We start from the raw sequence: 14,347 nt of genomic DNA, 5'->3' as shown, positions 1-14,347 counted from the left end.
TATATATATATACATACATATATAGACACACACACACTGTACACACTGTACACACTGTTCTACTTTACTTTGAAGTATTGAACTAAAATGTGTATACAGTACATGAATTTTGAACTGACCGGAAGAAGACCGGTCTTAAGTCAGACCCCACTTCCGGTGTCTCCACCTTCTTTGTCTACGGCCCATCGTTTCGACACAACTGTGGGAGGGGGGTTTGTTTATTTTTCCCTTTAATTTCGAGGATATATTTTCTAATATATCCCTAATTTTCTGACATTTAATGACAGTCGACTCTGAACTATTTATGCCTAAAAGTAAAGCGCCTAAAATGGATGACCTGGACTACAGTAAGTGGACTTTGAGTGGCTGCTGGCGAAGCTAATGTTGCTACTGCTGTAGCTTTTTGAGTTAGCTTTTAGTTCACGTTTCATACATTTATTCCCTCGTTTTAAACGCATGAATGAATTACGTCTTTTTCAATAAATGTATATATGAATATACACGCTATAGTATGTGTATAGTTTGTAATAAGCCACTAATGTCTTATTTTAGCACATTAACTATTGATTTGTTGTCGGTGTTTGACTGGGCTAACTTTACAGCTAACCTCGGTGGACATTACCAACCGGAAGTTCAGTTACACAAGCTCAAAAGTTCACTAAAGCATCCCGTAGTCAGAATTTAATAAAAGTAGATGATGCATTGTGTGCCAACCCAGACAGTGAGCGTGGCAGGTATTGTTTTTGTCGATTAAATAAAAGTGGTGTATCATGAGGCATAAGATGCTGTGGCTGATCCAGCTGCAGGTGGTAGTGCTGTTGAATTGTGCTGCTTTGCACTCCTGTTTTTATTGTAATTTGACTGCAGTAAATTACATGTATTTCTGAATGCCCAAACAAAACACAAGTCACTATTAGTTCCCTTATATGACCATAATGTGGTGTTTATTACAACATGATTGTCCAAGAAATGTGTTTCTAGCTTAATATAAAATGACTTGTATTATGAGTTTAAGGCATATCTGAGAGTTTTTGGGTTTTATTTTGACTTCCTTTACACTAATTTATACATAAACGTGTATATATTAGTTGAACCTGTTGATGAATTTGAAGTTCAGTTATTTTAAGTTCATTTTCGTGGGCTGATAAATGTCTTGTGTTGCTTTTGGTGGAATAAACAACAGTTTATATACTTTTTTCTATTAATTGGTAAATAAAGGCCTGCTATGTGCCTGTAGCTTAACCCCATTCTGAAGTATTCTAACAATGTTTACACTTAAGCATTTTTGTTTAATTTAATTATTTGATAGACTAACCAAGCAAGCCAACATTTTAAACAATAAAATCTCCATAAAATGCCCTCAGTTGTAACACAGTTTAAAAAAAAAATCAAAAATTGCAACATCAAGAACTTTAGAAAAGCTACAGATTTAATTTTAAATATTTTCTGCTGATGTAAGCTTTTATTTCTCATTGTTTTTCTGTTTACTGTTCTAAAAGTCTTGCTGAGGAAATAAAAAAATAGCTTTGCAATAATTAGTTTAAGCAAACTAAATGACATTTAAACTGGCTTGCAATTGTTAGTTTAATCTGTCTGTGATCAAATAATGAAAATTAAACTGAAAATTGTGTTTTCAGAGTCTGGGACTGCAGGTTGAAACTGTGGTTCTAATAAAGTATTTTATGTGTTCTTTCTTTTTATTTAGATTTGTAAGTCTAAGCAAACAGTAATGTTAAAAACAGAACTTGAATGGAGGGTAGTGCTTATGAAGCAGTTCCCAGTAATTAATCCAGCTTCTCTTGTCAACTAAAGTTTCAGGAGATGATTTACTGCTTGACACAACCTCTGGTCTGCAGGAGTAATTTTGTGGTTAACTTTTAACTAATCAACATTTTACCATTCAGTACATATTCTCAAATTGTCCAGTTCCAAATAAACTGACTCAACCACCCTTGTCAGTTTTATCTGCTTGTAATATTGAGCATGAATCAGGAAAATCTGGGGTGTGTTTAAAAAAAATAAAAAATCAATTTGAAATATTACAGCCATTTCACTGTAAGAGGTATGAGTCTGATAAACAATTCCCATTTTTATATCACCAGTGAGGTCTTCTTAAGGCTTGGGTTGTGTGGACACAGCTGACCTTTTTTATTTTATTAGATTTGCAGCAGAGTTGCAGCCATTCTCTTTCTATTTTCTATTCCCCTGCAGTCCCTGTAGACCTGAGCCCAGAGGAGCGCTCTGAGCTGGAAGACATCCGCAGGAGGAAGGGCATCCTGCTGCAGGAGATCCAGAGGCTCAGGGAGGAGTTAAGAGAGGCTATTCTAGAAGTAGAGGGACTGGAGAGCAGCACAGAGGGCAGGTAATAAAAATAAAATTGTTTATACTAAATAATATTTATACACCTGAAGAATCGTATTAGATTATGTATGAGTTGCCTGCATCTATTCGTTTTATTTATTTTTTTGGTCAGCTCAACTCTTCTTTCCCATTTTAAAGAAATTTATGAAATTTTGTGGGAACTATTATCATGTTGACAGGCTGAACATACTTTTGACATTTTGGGCTTTCACCTTTCTTTCTGGAGTTACGGCCTTGTTCTACATTTTGTTTTTAAAAAAAATTAAAGCTTTTTTTTTTTTTCCTCAAAAATAAATTAAGACATCATTTGAGTAATAACTCCATTGTAGATTTATTTATTACATTGTGGAAAATTATAAAAACTATAGCTTAAATGTAAGTCAATTTAAGGCAAATTATTTTATTCTTAAAGCGTATATTGCTTCATTTTAGGGTGCCCTTGATTTTGTTATTAAACAGATAAAATTACCATTTTGAATTAGATGACACATTATTTATCTTATTTGATGTTTGTCAGCTTTAACTCAAAATATATTTGACTTGTCTGCTTTTTATTTATCCATAAATGTCCAATGAGCATTCTCTTCCTGAACATTAACTTTAACACTATTTTCTAAATCTACACAATTAGTTTTTTTATTGTAATTTGTTTGTACACTTTTAAAAGTGTTAGACAGAATCCCAAAATGTAAGAACATTTACCATAGGTGGAAAAATTCAACATGATTGTTTATTTTGTTGGCATTATGTGACAACAACATTTGGTTTCTTGTTTTGAAGAGATTTTAATGATGTTTAAACTTTCACCAAACTTTTTAAAAATAGAATTGTGTTTTGATGTAAGGAGTTCTAATAATGACTTTTTTGTCTTTTCTCTAGTAAAACTTTACAGAAAAGTAGGCATGTGGCAATGGGACGAAAGAAATTCAACATGGACCCAAAAAAGGTAAGGGAGTTTTTTTTGTTGTGTGTACAGTACAATGTTCTGTTTCTACAAGAAACTTTCTTGTCATATTTGTCTTATTTGCGGCTGCTTTCTGCAGGGTATTATGTTCCTGGTGGAGAACGAGCTGCTCAGACACACATCAGAAGACATTGCACAGTTCTTGTACAAAGGAGAAGGCCTCAACAAGACTGCTATAGGAGATTACCTGGGAGAAAGGTGAAAAATGTTAAAATGGTTCATAATACTCTTGTCCAGTCGTTTTTAACTATTCAATTTTTCTGCAGAGATGACTTCAACATCAAAGTGCTTCAAGCTTTTGTTGACCTTCACGAGTTCACAGATCTGAACCTGGTCCAGGCCCTCAGGTAAGCTTCACCTGCTTCTGTTATTTAACTGAGGTCTGTTCAGATGGATCCAGGTAGTTTCCAAACGCTCACCAGTGGAAAATCCTGTTCTCCCTCAGGTTTGGGAGGAAATAATTATGCATCAGGACAAAACTGACCGTGTAACTCTACCTGCCTTTCTGGGTTTCATTTTTTAGACTTGACCCAAACCTTGTCCTGTGTTGTTTTTTGTTTGTTTGTTTGTTTGTTTTTTAAAATATATATTAAAGGCAGTTCCTGTGGAGTTTTCGTTTGCCTGGTGAAGCGCAGAAGATTGACAGAATGATGGAGGCCTTCGCCCAGAGGTACTGTCACTGCAACCCCGGCGTCTTCCAGAGCACCGGTAAGCAGAAAGACAGTCACGTTTTTTCCTGGTGCGGATCAGTGATACCAGAATAACTTTTTAATCAATTGCAGTTTGTTTCAAAAATTATTTAGACCCTCAGGCATCATTAGACGTGCACAAATTCCAGTCATATCATTTGAGTTTGTGTTCACTTTGGTAACAGCTGCTGTTTAAATGTGCTTTATAAATAAATTTGACTTGAATTTGTTGTTGTGAATAAATTTTGTAGCTTGTAAACCAAAATATTTGAGAATTATATATCTGCGTATGCATAGAACAGAATTTGTGTGTAAAAAAAAAAAATAGTATTTGTAAAAAAAAAAGATAATTACACAAGTTACAAAAATAGTTTTTGTTGAGGTCTGTGTACGGATACAAAACAAACAAACTACGTATAAATCTCTGCGCTCAAGTTCCCACACTTGCGTGTGAGTTTCAACTTGCAGGTACAAATTATGACGGTATGTTTCTTCCTCTCAGCTGATTGGTCAGTGTCATGTAAATCACAAATTTAACAATCTAACCGGAGAACGGCTGTCGGGTGGCACTTTACTGTTCTGCAGGTAATGGAAGAGTAGATGGAGGATGGCTCCATCTCCATGCTACTTAACATGATTTTCAAAATTATACATCAGGACAATGATTTTGTTTTTGTTGCACTAACCTTAAAGTAATTCCTACCTGAGCCACAGAAATGCTGGCACCACAGCGCAAGTTAGGGAACTTGAGCACAGAGATTTACAAGTAGTTTTTTGCTTTGTCTCTGTAACAGACCTTCACAAAAAAATTTAAATTTGGAACGTGTGTAATGACTTTTTACAAATAAACATCTTTTTTTCACACGCATGTATTCTTGTCTATGGATGCACAAACATTTTGGTTTTATAAGGTGCAAAATTTACTCACAACGCATTCTGATACAAGCACAAAATATATATGACTGGAATTTGTGCCCACACTGTTTCTTTAAATCAAATTTTATTTGCCCTAATGTGACGCTCCTTTCTGTGGGTTCTGTGAAATCAAAGTGAAAGTGGGAAGAGTAATCTTACAAAAGGTGTGCTCTCACAGACAAACTGTTTGTCTCCGCTCAGAAATTACTCACAGCTACTTTCAGCCAGTTTATTTATTATTTGTTTCAAGAAAATATAGTTTGGTAGCGTAAGCACACTACAAACTTTACATGTTGATGTAGAGCTGACATTGAAACAGTAGGATAAAGTGTGTTTTTTTTTATTTTTTATTAAAGTGTTATTAAAATTGCACAAGTTTTTTGCTTTCATTTTATTTATTTATTTTTTACTTGTAATAGTAAGAAGTGTTTGTAATAATGGATGAATGTGAGGTCAGGCAGATAAGGATAAAACATTTCTATTAGATAGTGTTTGAGTAGCTTTTGTTTCTATTTTAATCGGAAAAAGAAAACAAAATTGAAAGACAGCTGTCTGGAAGTCTTTTTTTTTTTTAAGTACAGCGAACGCTCATGTCACTGATCCAAGATTTTCTTTTGTTTTCTCTGTGGTGATTCGAGTTTAAAATTCCCCTTAAGGTGCAGAATTTTTATAAAGTTATTTAGAAAATAAAGATCTTTCAGGTATTACTTTCACCACTAGAAGATTGATTCAATGTTTTATAGGTTTTTATAGTTCACCCACCATTTGGTTCATTAAAAAAAAGTTTAAGTTCAGAGCAGAGCTTATTATTTGGTGGAGAAACGTCTAGAATTACTCTCATAATTAAACACCAGGAGTCTTCATCACCCACAGACATCGTCTCTTTGTGAAAGCCTCACGTGCGCTGCCTACTCCTGTCTTAATTCAAACATTACATGGATGTGGTGTGGAAAGCCTTGCAAACTGGCATTTCTCCATCCAATGGCACCATTGTCCAAATTTAAATATTTTTACAGTTCTTTTTATGTCACACACAAACATTATTTTTGTACATGTCGGACGTTCTGGCACCAATGAAGTGCAAGAAAATCCACACTGGAATGCCACAACGTTGAACTATAAGACTTGAAAATTATTCAATTGTGATATCACTTTAGTTAGTTATTTAGTTCATTTTTTTATTCTACTTTTATTTTGCAATTTTGTTGACTGCTACAAAATTAAATAAATAAATAAAATACTTAACAGGTGCTCTCTCTTTGAAAAGGACGAAAAGCACATAAAACCATTTTGTAATTCTTTTAATCTCCTTTCTTACAGACACTGTTGCATTATTTAGCAGCAGCTCACTTTCAAAAGACTTGTCCTGTAGGAACAGATACACACGGGTCTGTTTCCATGATGCTGCCATCTACAGTTCCTATAAAAAGTATTCACCCTCTTGGACGTTTTATGCTTTTTTTAACTGCCATAAATCAGTCGTGCTCAATATAAATTGGCATTGGATGAAGAAAATCTCTAAGTGACAGATAACTAATTTCTTGAAAATACTGCCAGTTAAATAAAACTAATATAAAACAAGTGACTGTGTAAATATTCACTTTTACATCAATGTTTTCTTCAAGTACCTTTTGGCTGCCGTTACAGCACTTGGTCTGTGGTTAAGTCTCAGTCCGTCTTTCACATCAGGACTAAAATTTACCGGTAAATATTCTTTTCTTTTTAAAAAAAACCCAAACTGTTCAAGTTCTGTCGGACTGAGTGAGGATCGGATATGAACGACCCTTTCCAAGTGCAGCTACAATTTTATTTTTGGATTTAGGTCTGTACTTGGACTCGTCCACTCCAGAACATTCAACTTCTTGTTTGTAAAACCTTTCTGTTGAGTTTTTGCTGTAAGTTTGCAGATCATTGTCTTGCTGTAAAATAAATATTTTCTCAATTCATAGTCCTTTTGCAGACAGCATCAGAGTATCTTCTAGGATTCTTCTCTATTTTGTAGCTTTCATTTTACCCTCTGTCTTTGCAAGCCTTACAGATTCAGTTGCCAGGAAGCATCTCCATAGCATGATGTTGCCACCACCGTGCTTCACAGTGGGGGTGATGAGTTTGGTTTGCGGTGATGGGCAGTATTTAGTTTCTGCCGAACACGGTGTTTTGTCTGACGGCCAAAAAGCTCCGATTTGGTCTCATCAGAGCTCTCATTCACTTGACCGGGTAGTCGTCCATGTGCCATTTGGCAAACTCCAGTTGAGATTTACTCAGTCTTCTTCAACAGTGGCTTTCTCTTTGCTACTTTTCCATAAAGCGTAGACTGGTGAAGAACCTGTGCAACAGTTGTCGTATGCTCAGTTTCTCCTATCTCACCTGCTGAAGCTTGTAAACTCCCTCAGAGTGCTCACAGGTGGTGGCTTTTCTCATTATTCTCCTTCCTGTGCAGCATTATGCCCTAGCTCATGGTGGACGCAACATAAATGACAAAACCCAAAGGATTGTTTAAAAAAATAAGTAGTTTATTTTTACTGTCTGAGTACAAGGCTGTCTATTGTCTTGTACGCAGACACAGCAATAATGTCTCTTGGCCATGAAAGTCACAACATCACAGAACCAAGATCAAGACGACGTCACACAACAGCAAACATACAGTGGCGTACTGCACATGAAGCACAGCAGCCCTGACTGAAGGATAGGGCTGGCTTTTAAAATCTCCCTCTCATTCCTCTGGCCTCCTCACTGGCAGCAGCTGTTGGATGGACAGTGCTGTCCAAGTCTCCTCCAGCCGTTCATCTTTGGACAGGTTGGCTGTAAAATCCTTCTTGGGAGCCACCAGTAGAGGAAGGCAGCCAACCAGCAGCTGGAGATGTTACTAGAAAGAAACTTCCACATAGAAAGGAAGTAACAGTTAGTGAGTACAGCTTGCTCTTGGTAGAGTTACACATGTTCCTTATTCCTTCCATGTTTTGGTGATGAATTTAACAGAACTCCTGGAACGTTTATTGGGCTTTTTGATCATCTTTTCTCTGAGTTGGTTAGATCTTTAAAAGTCCTCATGATGTGATGGTTGCCAGGAATACAGATTTACTTGTGAATAGACATTTCAGACACGTGTTTTTGTATTGTACTGAAATACATACACTGCCTTCGGCTGAGTTCTGTTATACCACTCGCTCATCCTGTGTTGTATTAGGACGGTCACTTTAAAGGGGGGGTGGGAATATCTATGCAATTCAGTTTATTTATATAGCACAATCACATTTTACATAACATATTTTATTTATTTGAAAGTACTTTTGTAGAGCTCAGTTTTCGTTTTATCATTGAAGAGAGTTATTGCTTTTTGTTTGTTTACATCAAAAATGCCCATTTATGTTGACCACGACAGATTTATGACATCAATAAAGATTAAAAACAAAGAGGTGAAAAGTTTTCGTAGGTTCTTCAGCACTTTCAGTCAAAAACAAGCATTCTCACACAGTCAGCTGCCCCTCACATTCTGTTGCAGCCTTTATGCTACAATAATCTGCTCGATGTTGCAACAATATGAAGCATAATCTGTTTACAGCCTATAATCTAAAGAAAAATACTCTTAGTGAAGTCCTTGTTGGATAAACTGTGGTGTGAAGTTAAACTGTTTCCTATTTTTGTCCGTTTCCCTCCTGTTCAGATACTTGTTACGTGCTTTCATTTGCTATAATTATGCTGAACACCAGCCTCCATAATCCGAACGTAAGGGACAAACCTGGATTGGACCGTTTCATCTCAATGAACCGGGGCATCAACGATGGGGGGGACCTGCCCGAGGAGCTGCTCAGAGTACGTTCCACCTCTCACCGTTTGTGACCATAGATCCCTGAAAACATCTGGGGTGCTCATTCAAGTATTCATCCCGTTTGATTTTTCAGAACCTTTATGAAAGCATTAAAAATGAGCCTTTTAAGATCCCAGAAGACGACGGTAACGACCTAACACACACCTTCTTCAACCCGGACAGAGAGGGCTGGCTCCTTAAACTCGGTAAGATCCTGGCATGGAGATCTTTGGGCCTTTACGTCTGCTGTATCTGATTTAATACAATCTTTGAATTTATAAAAGCAGGCTGCGTATGTCGGGGGTGTAAACAGAACTGACCCGTTCTGCACTGATCTCTGTTCATCTCTAAGTCTTTGTGCTTTGATGATCTTGTCCTCCTGTCTCTGAGGTTTGCTGCCTCTTTGCCTCCACTTGAACGATCACGTCACACTGCAGTGGTGTTGAATCATTACCTCAGCTTGATGGTGAAGGACACACTTGCTGCTTTGCGCTGTGGCAGTCTCAACACTCTTGATTGTTTTCTTCTGCATGACGGGACCTGTGATCAGTGTCACTAACGATCTCTGTCCTCTCTGTCTCCCTCTAAACCCTCTCTTTCTTTTTGTCTCTGCTTCCTCCCTGCAATTTCCACCCTCTACTGCCGCTGCTTGTTTTATCAGGAGGTATGTACTGAAAGAGCGTTTAAAAGCAATTTGTCATTTATTTAGTAGTAGCAGTGGTTATTTTTGAAACGACAGTCGTCTTGGCTTTAAGCTTTGGTCAGTTACGGTCCTGTTTTGAATTTATTTATTTATTTTCAGGAGGAAGAGTGAAAACCTGGAAACGCCGATGGTTCATTCTCACAGACAACTGCCTTTATTACTTTGAATACACAACAGTAAGTCTGTTATGTATGAAACAGTCCTCGGAATATCCTAACAAGTATTTTGTTCTTTATCTTCATTTGTATTAAATAGGTTTAATTAGGGTAGTGACAACTTTTCAGCTTACACCAATGTCCATGCTCAATAATCCAGGTATATATAAAACAATGTTCAGTCAGTTCATCTGGACGGTTTCTTTTTTGTGCTGAGACGTTTTGCCCTCCATCCAGAAGGTTTCATCAGTCTGAGGAAACGCCAAACAAAACTGAGATTCCCCCAACAGATTACTCCAAAGTGGGGAAAGAAACAGTTAAGTTGGTGTTAAGATGGCCTCTGGGGCACGCCCTCTCCTTCATCAACAGTCATGTCAAACTGGTTCAAAACACCAAAGTCCATGTTCAATAATCCAGGTATAAAATCCAACAATGTTCAGTCAGGTCATCTGGACAGTTTCTTTTTTTTTCTGTGCTTCATCCAAAAAAAAAAAAAGGAACTGTCCAGATGACCTGACTGAACATTGTTGAGCTTTCCAGCTTATATTTATTTTCTCAATGGGAATGAACATAAAAAAATGTGTCCAAATTACTAAAATAACTCTCTGTTTAAAAAAATAAACCATAAGATTCATTCAAATAGTTGAAGTTCTCTTGTTATTTTCCATATTTGTTTTAACACTTCTGGGGTGTCCCCAGCAAGAGGAACTTAATAAATGGTAGGAAAAAAAACAAACTTCCCAGAGCTTTAGTTTTTGTAGAAATTACACTAACTGAAGTGCATCAAGAATGTTTTTAGGACTCTCCGCACCAACAGGGTTGTGGTTGCAGTAAGAAGTCTGTGTACAGAAGTGAAGAAAAGCTACTCTCTCCATCTCTTCTCACTGAACATTTTCATCACAAGTTTATTTCCTGTTGCTAGTTTTATACTTTATTGATCAAAGTCAAAGTTTCTTTATTTGTCATACACACCACATGTATCACATGTGGTGGAACAAAATTGTGTACACAGGGTCCCAGTTACATCCAACAAAAGTATAAATTGTAAAGAAAAACAGTAATAAGATCTAAGATATGAACCAAGAAAAATGTTAAACTAAAAATACGCTAAGCACTAGTAGTACAAAAAAAAGTTCAGAAAATGATGAGTAATTTGTGGATTTTCATCTAGTTCAGAATAAATGAGTTCAGTGGTGTGATGTAAGGATAGATGGTCAGTGCGATCAAACATCTGTGAGGTTCAGAATAGAATATGTCCAAAACATATTATACACCGCGCTCCACATCAGCACCCTTGAGTGAAGCATGGCTCCTCTCGATCTGTGACGCCGCTCACATTGTGGGGCATGTCTGGTTTGATTGATTATTAAATACTTGACCAAAAGCAATTTAAAGAAGAGCTTCTCTTTACGGACATTTCACACAACCGTTTAAAACAAAAAGTCTAGAGAGTAAAGATTTTTGTAGGATAAGAGATGATCAAACAGGACTGTAATTTACACTGACGGCACTGACAAAAATACAACCAGTGGTTCCAAAATGTTTTATAGTAATTACCACCTCAGAAAATACGAAGCTGGCAGTAGACATTAAAAAGTATTAGTACAAAATTATATGTATATCTAACAGACAAAGTGGAAACTAAGCCTCTGACTCTTAACTTAGGTTGAAGCTGCAGTTTCTGATTGACTGGGTTCATGCATTCGCTGCTGAGATCTCCAGGATCTTAAAGGATTCTTAAAGTTCTTTCACTGTTTTGGACATTTTGTTGCTTGCATGTCCTTTAATCGCTTGTAAATCTTTTAACGATAGACTGTTCTGGTTTTCATAGAGGCTCTCAAAACTTTCTCCATTGCATCTGTGTTTACAAGCAGTTTCATTTGAAGCAACAATCCCAGTTAGTTTGAACTTCTCGTCTTTCCCTACATTTTTTTGTTTTACATCACCGTTCAGCTTGTCACTGTTTATTAACTTGTTATTTACTTACTAACGTTGTTTTATTCTGAGTACTACTCTTGGTAACCCTTGGTAATTACGTTTTCAGTTCCATGTTTTTTTTTTTTTTGGAAAAGCTCTAAAATGTGCAAAATATGTTTTTTTTTGTTGTTTTTTTTGCCTAGCTTCTTTCCCAATTCAAATGTGAGCCTGATTGTGTATTGGTGTTCACATAAAATGTTTTTTACTAACAGGATAAGGAGCCACGAGGCATCATCCCTTTAGAAAACCTTAGTATTCGTGAAGTGGAAGACCCAAGGAAGCCTGTAAGTTGTGTTTCCTGAACACTGGGTTCAGATGTTATTTGTAGATTTTGTGACCGCGTGCACGATGTGAGAGTTTATCCAAACCTTCTCAAACAGAACTGCTTTGAGCTGTACATCCCGAACAACCGCGGCCAGCTCATCAAGGCGTGTAAGACGGAGGCTGATGGGCGAGTGGTGGAAGGAAACCACATGGTGTACCGTATCTCTGCGCCCACCCCGGAGGAGAAGGATGAGTGGATCCACAGCATCAAGTAAGAAGGGAGGACGGCTGTTTCTTAAAATCCATATTTACGTGGATGTGGTTTGAAATGCATCTGTTTTTCCATCGTGACGCTCGTAAACAAAAGTTACTGATAGAAAACTGATGCAGACGTGTAAAGTGTTGGTTGAGGCTGTCTTTCTTTCTACATGTCTGATGTGTTCTGTTTTTTATTTTATGCTTTAAACTTTTTTGTGTGTTTCAGGTCTGCGGTTAGTGTGGATCCCTTCTATGAAATGCTTGCTGCCAGGAAGAAACGTATATCACTGAAGAAGAAAGAGGAGCAACCCTAGATCTAGATTCCTTCCATCATTCCTCCCCCTCCTCTGCCTCATCCCTGCTCCTCACTACTTTAGTTAACTCCTCAGACGCCTCCTCTTCCTGTTCTGAGGCCTCCTGTTTAACTCGCCCACCAGACTTTTGAAAAGCTGCGACCTTCTGTTGCTGTCACGCATTCTGCTGCTGTTACACAACTCGACACACCAGAGCACAAAAAGCTTCTCTGTCTCCTTCGGTCTTGTTTTAGTGGACTGTGGTGTGTTTCGGGCTTTATTCACACTAGTGCTGATCAGTTTTTGGACACCACTGTTGCTGTTTTTGGCTCTTTTTTTTTTTTTTTTTTTTGTCCACTTACTCCAAATACACTCTTGAAAGATTGAAAATGATTTTTTTTTCAGGTGACAGTTTTTCTGCTGGCGCACTATTTTTTTAATTTAAGGTGTTTAGAATCTGTAAAAATGGCCGAATGTTCAGCTGCTCGTTTTAAGCTTCTAACAGAGACAGTATTTAGCTTCTTCTTGGGGCTGTTTAGCACTTGGCCCACTTTCACAAGACTTCCTGAAAAGTTAGTGTGGATCACAAAGCCTTGAAACAGTTTTTCATGGATTTATCTGCATTAATGTGAATATAGTTTCACGCAAGGTAGCAAGCAGCTTTTAGCTTCATGAAGTTTTTCAAAGTATTTAAAATGAATCGTCTTCATTTTTGCCTTCATAAGACACAATGTGACACTAAGATGTTTATTAGTGGAGACGAATGGCAAACTGGTTCAGATTGAGATGCGCATTTGTTCCTATAGTTCTCGTATGGCTTTAAGTTTAAGAACTGAAATGCCTTGAAGAAAATATTTACACGGGATTTTTATTGGAGTCGTGACGTAATGAGCCCCTTCCTGCAGATATTTGCTTGTTTCAGTTCTACACATGTACTTTAGCATGTTTCTGAACATGTTTGAGCATGTAGCAGAGCATTGTAACCTGAAGGCATGTAAACAAATTCTTCATCTAGACTGAGAAGCACGTCACGTCATCCTCGTCGAACTCGTGTCCACAAAACGTTCGCCCAACATCTCATCTGTAAGAACTTCTTCCGAGCCGGATCTGTCCGTTTGTGTTTCATGAAATGACCAAGGCAGCTCATTACGATGTACACTTTTTTTGTAAATAGACGTTAGCATATTTGTTTATGAAACACAGAAATTATTTTATTATTTACCTTTTTTTTTTTGTACGAGCTACTGTTTTACTGCACGTTGATGAACGGAGGTGTCGGGCGGCGGCGCTGACCATGCCAGTGCACTGACTTGAAAAGTGTTCGTGCTCCTCGTTGGCTCAAAGACTGCGTTTAACGTTGAAGTTGGTCCTGCTGGTTGCTTTTGTAACGATAAGTTTAGTATTTTAATTTACCTTTTGCTCATCTATGGTTTCAGCGAGCGATTCCCACTTGACAAAGTAAACTGTCGCGCTCCCAACAAGAGGAGTAAACAAAGAACGCTAATTAAACTTTAAATTATTCTAGTTGAAACACTCAGAAATGTGTCCGTTTGAGTCCAGGGATTGATCTGCTTCACATCCAGTTCATAAACTACTAGTTTGATGAGTTGTGTTAGATTGTTGGATAAACTGTTGTTTACTGCACTTTATCTTGTTTAGTTTTGAGGGAGAGACGCTCTCAACTCTGACTGATTTAGATGATCTATTTCTCCCCCCTGCTGTTAATCGCTCGTACTGCAACAGTTCATGTTTCACAAGCAACCGTTTCTCCCTGACGAGTTCTGGGTTTATTAGAACCTTTGTGCGTGGCCGGTTCAGATCATGTGAAATTAAGCTGAATGAAATTGTTTCTGGAATTTTTTACAGCTTGTTGTAAAGCCACAGCAAAGCGATTGGCAGCAAGTCTTGCCTTTTAGCCTAAATTTAAACCATCATTTTTTGTGTTTCTGTGCATCACAGT

The 14,347-nt window shown here is 37.4% G+C and overlaps 1 protein-coding gene across 1 annotated transcript; it reads left to right on the top strand.

Annotated features, from left to right (window-relative positions):
* Positions 1-164: 164 nt before the first annotated feature.
* On the top strand, positions 165-12,658 carry cyth2 (cytohesin 2). Its single transcript, XM_037676273.1, has 12 exons — positions 165-347; positions 2,212-2,362; positions 3,241-3,307; positions 3,405-3,523; positions 3,592-3,672; positions 3,921-4,033; positions 8,594-8,742; positions 8,832-8,943; positions 9,540-9,616; positions 11,785-11,856; positions 11,953-12,107; positions 12,321-12,658. The coding sequence occupies exons 1-12, from the start codon at positions 281-283 to the stop codon at positions 12,406-12,408; spliced, it is 1,251 nt and encodes a 416-aa protein (XP_037532201.1). The 5' UTR covers positions 165-280; the 3' UTR covers positions 12,409-12,658.
* The last annotated feature ends 1,689 nt before the right edge of the window (positions 12,659-14,347 follow it).

Source organism: Nematolebias whitei, chromosome 5, assembly GCF_014905685.2.
Source record: "Nematolebias whitei isolate Nwh7 chromosome 5, NemWhi1, whole genome shotgun sequence".
Taxonomy (NCBI): Eukaryota; Metazoa; Chordata; class Actinopteri; order Cyprinodontiformes; family Rivulidae; genus Nematolebias; species Nematolebias whitei.
Note: the sequence above shows the minus strand (reverse complement) of the source record. Positions and strands in the feature narration are given on the sequence as shown.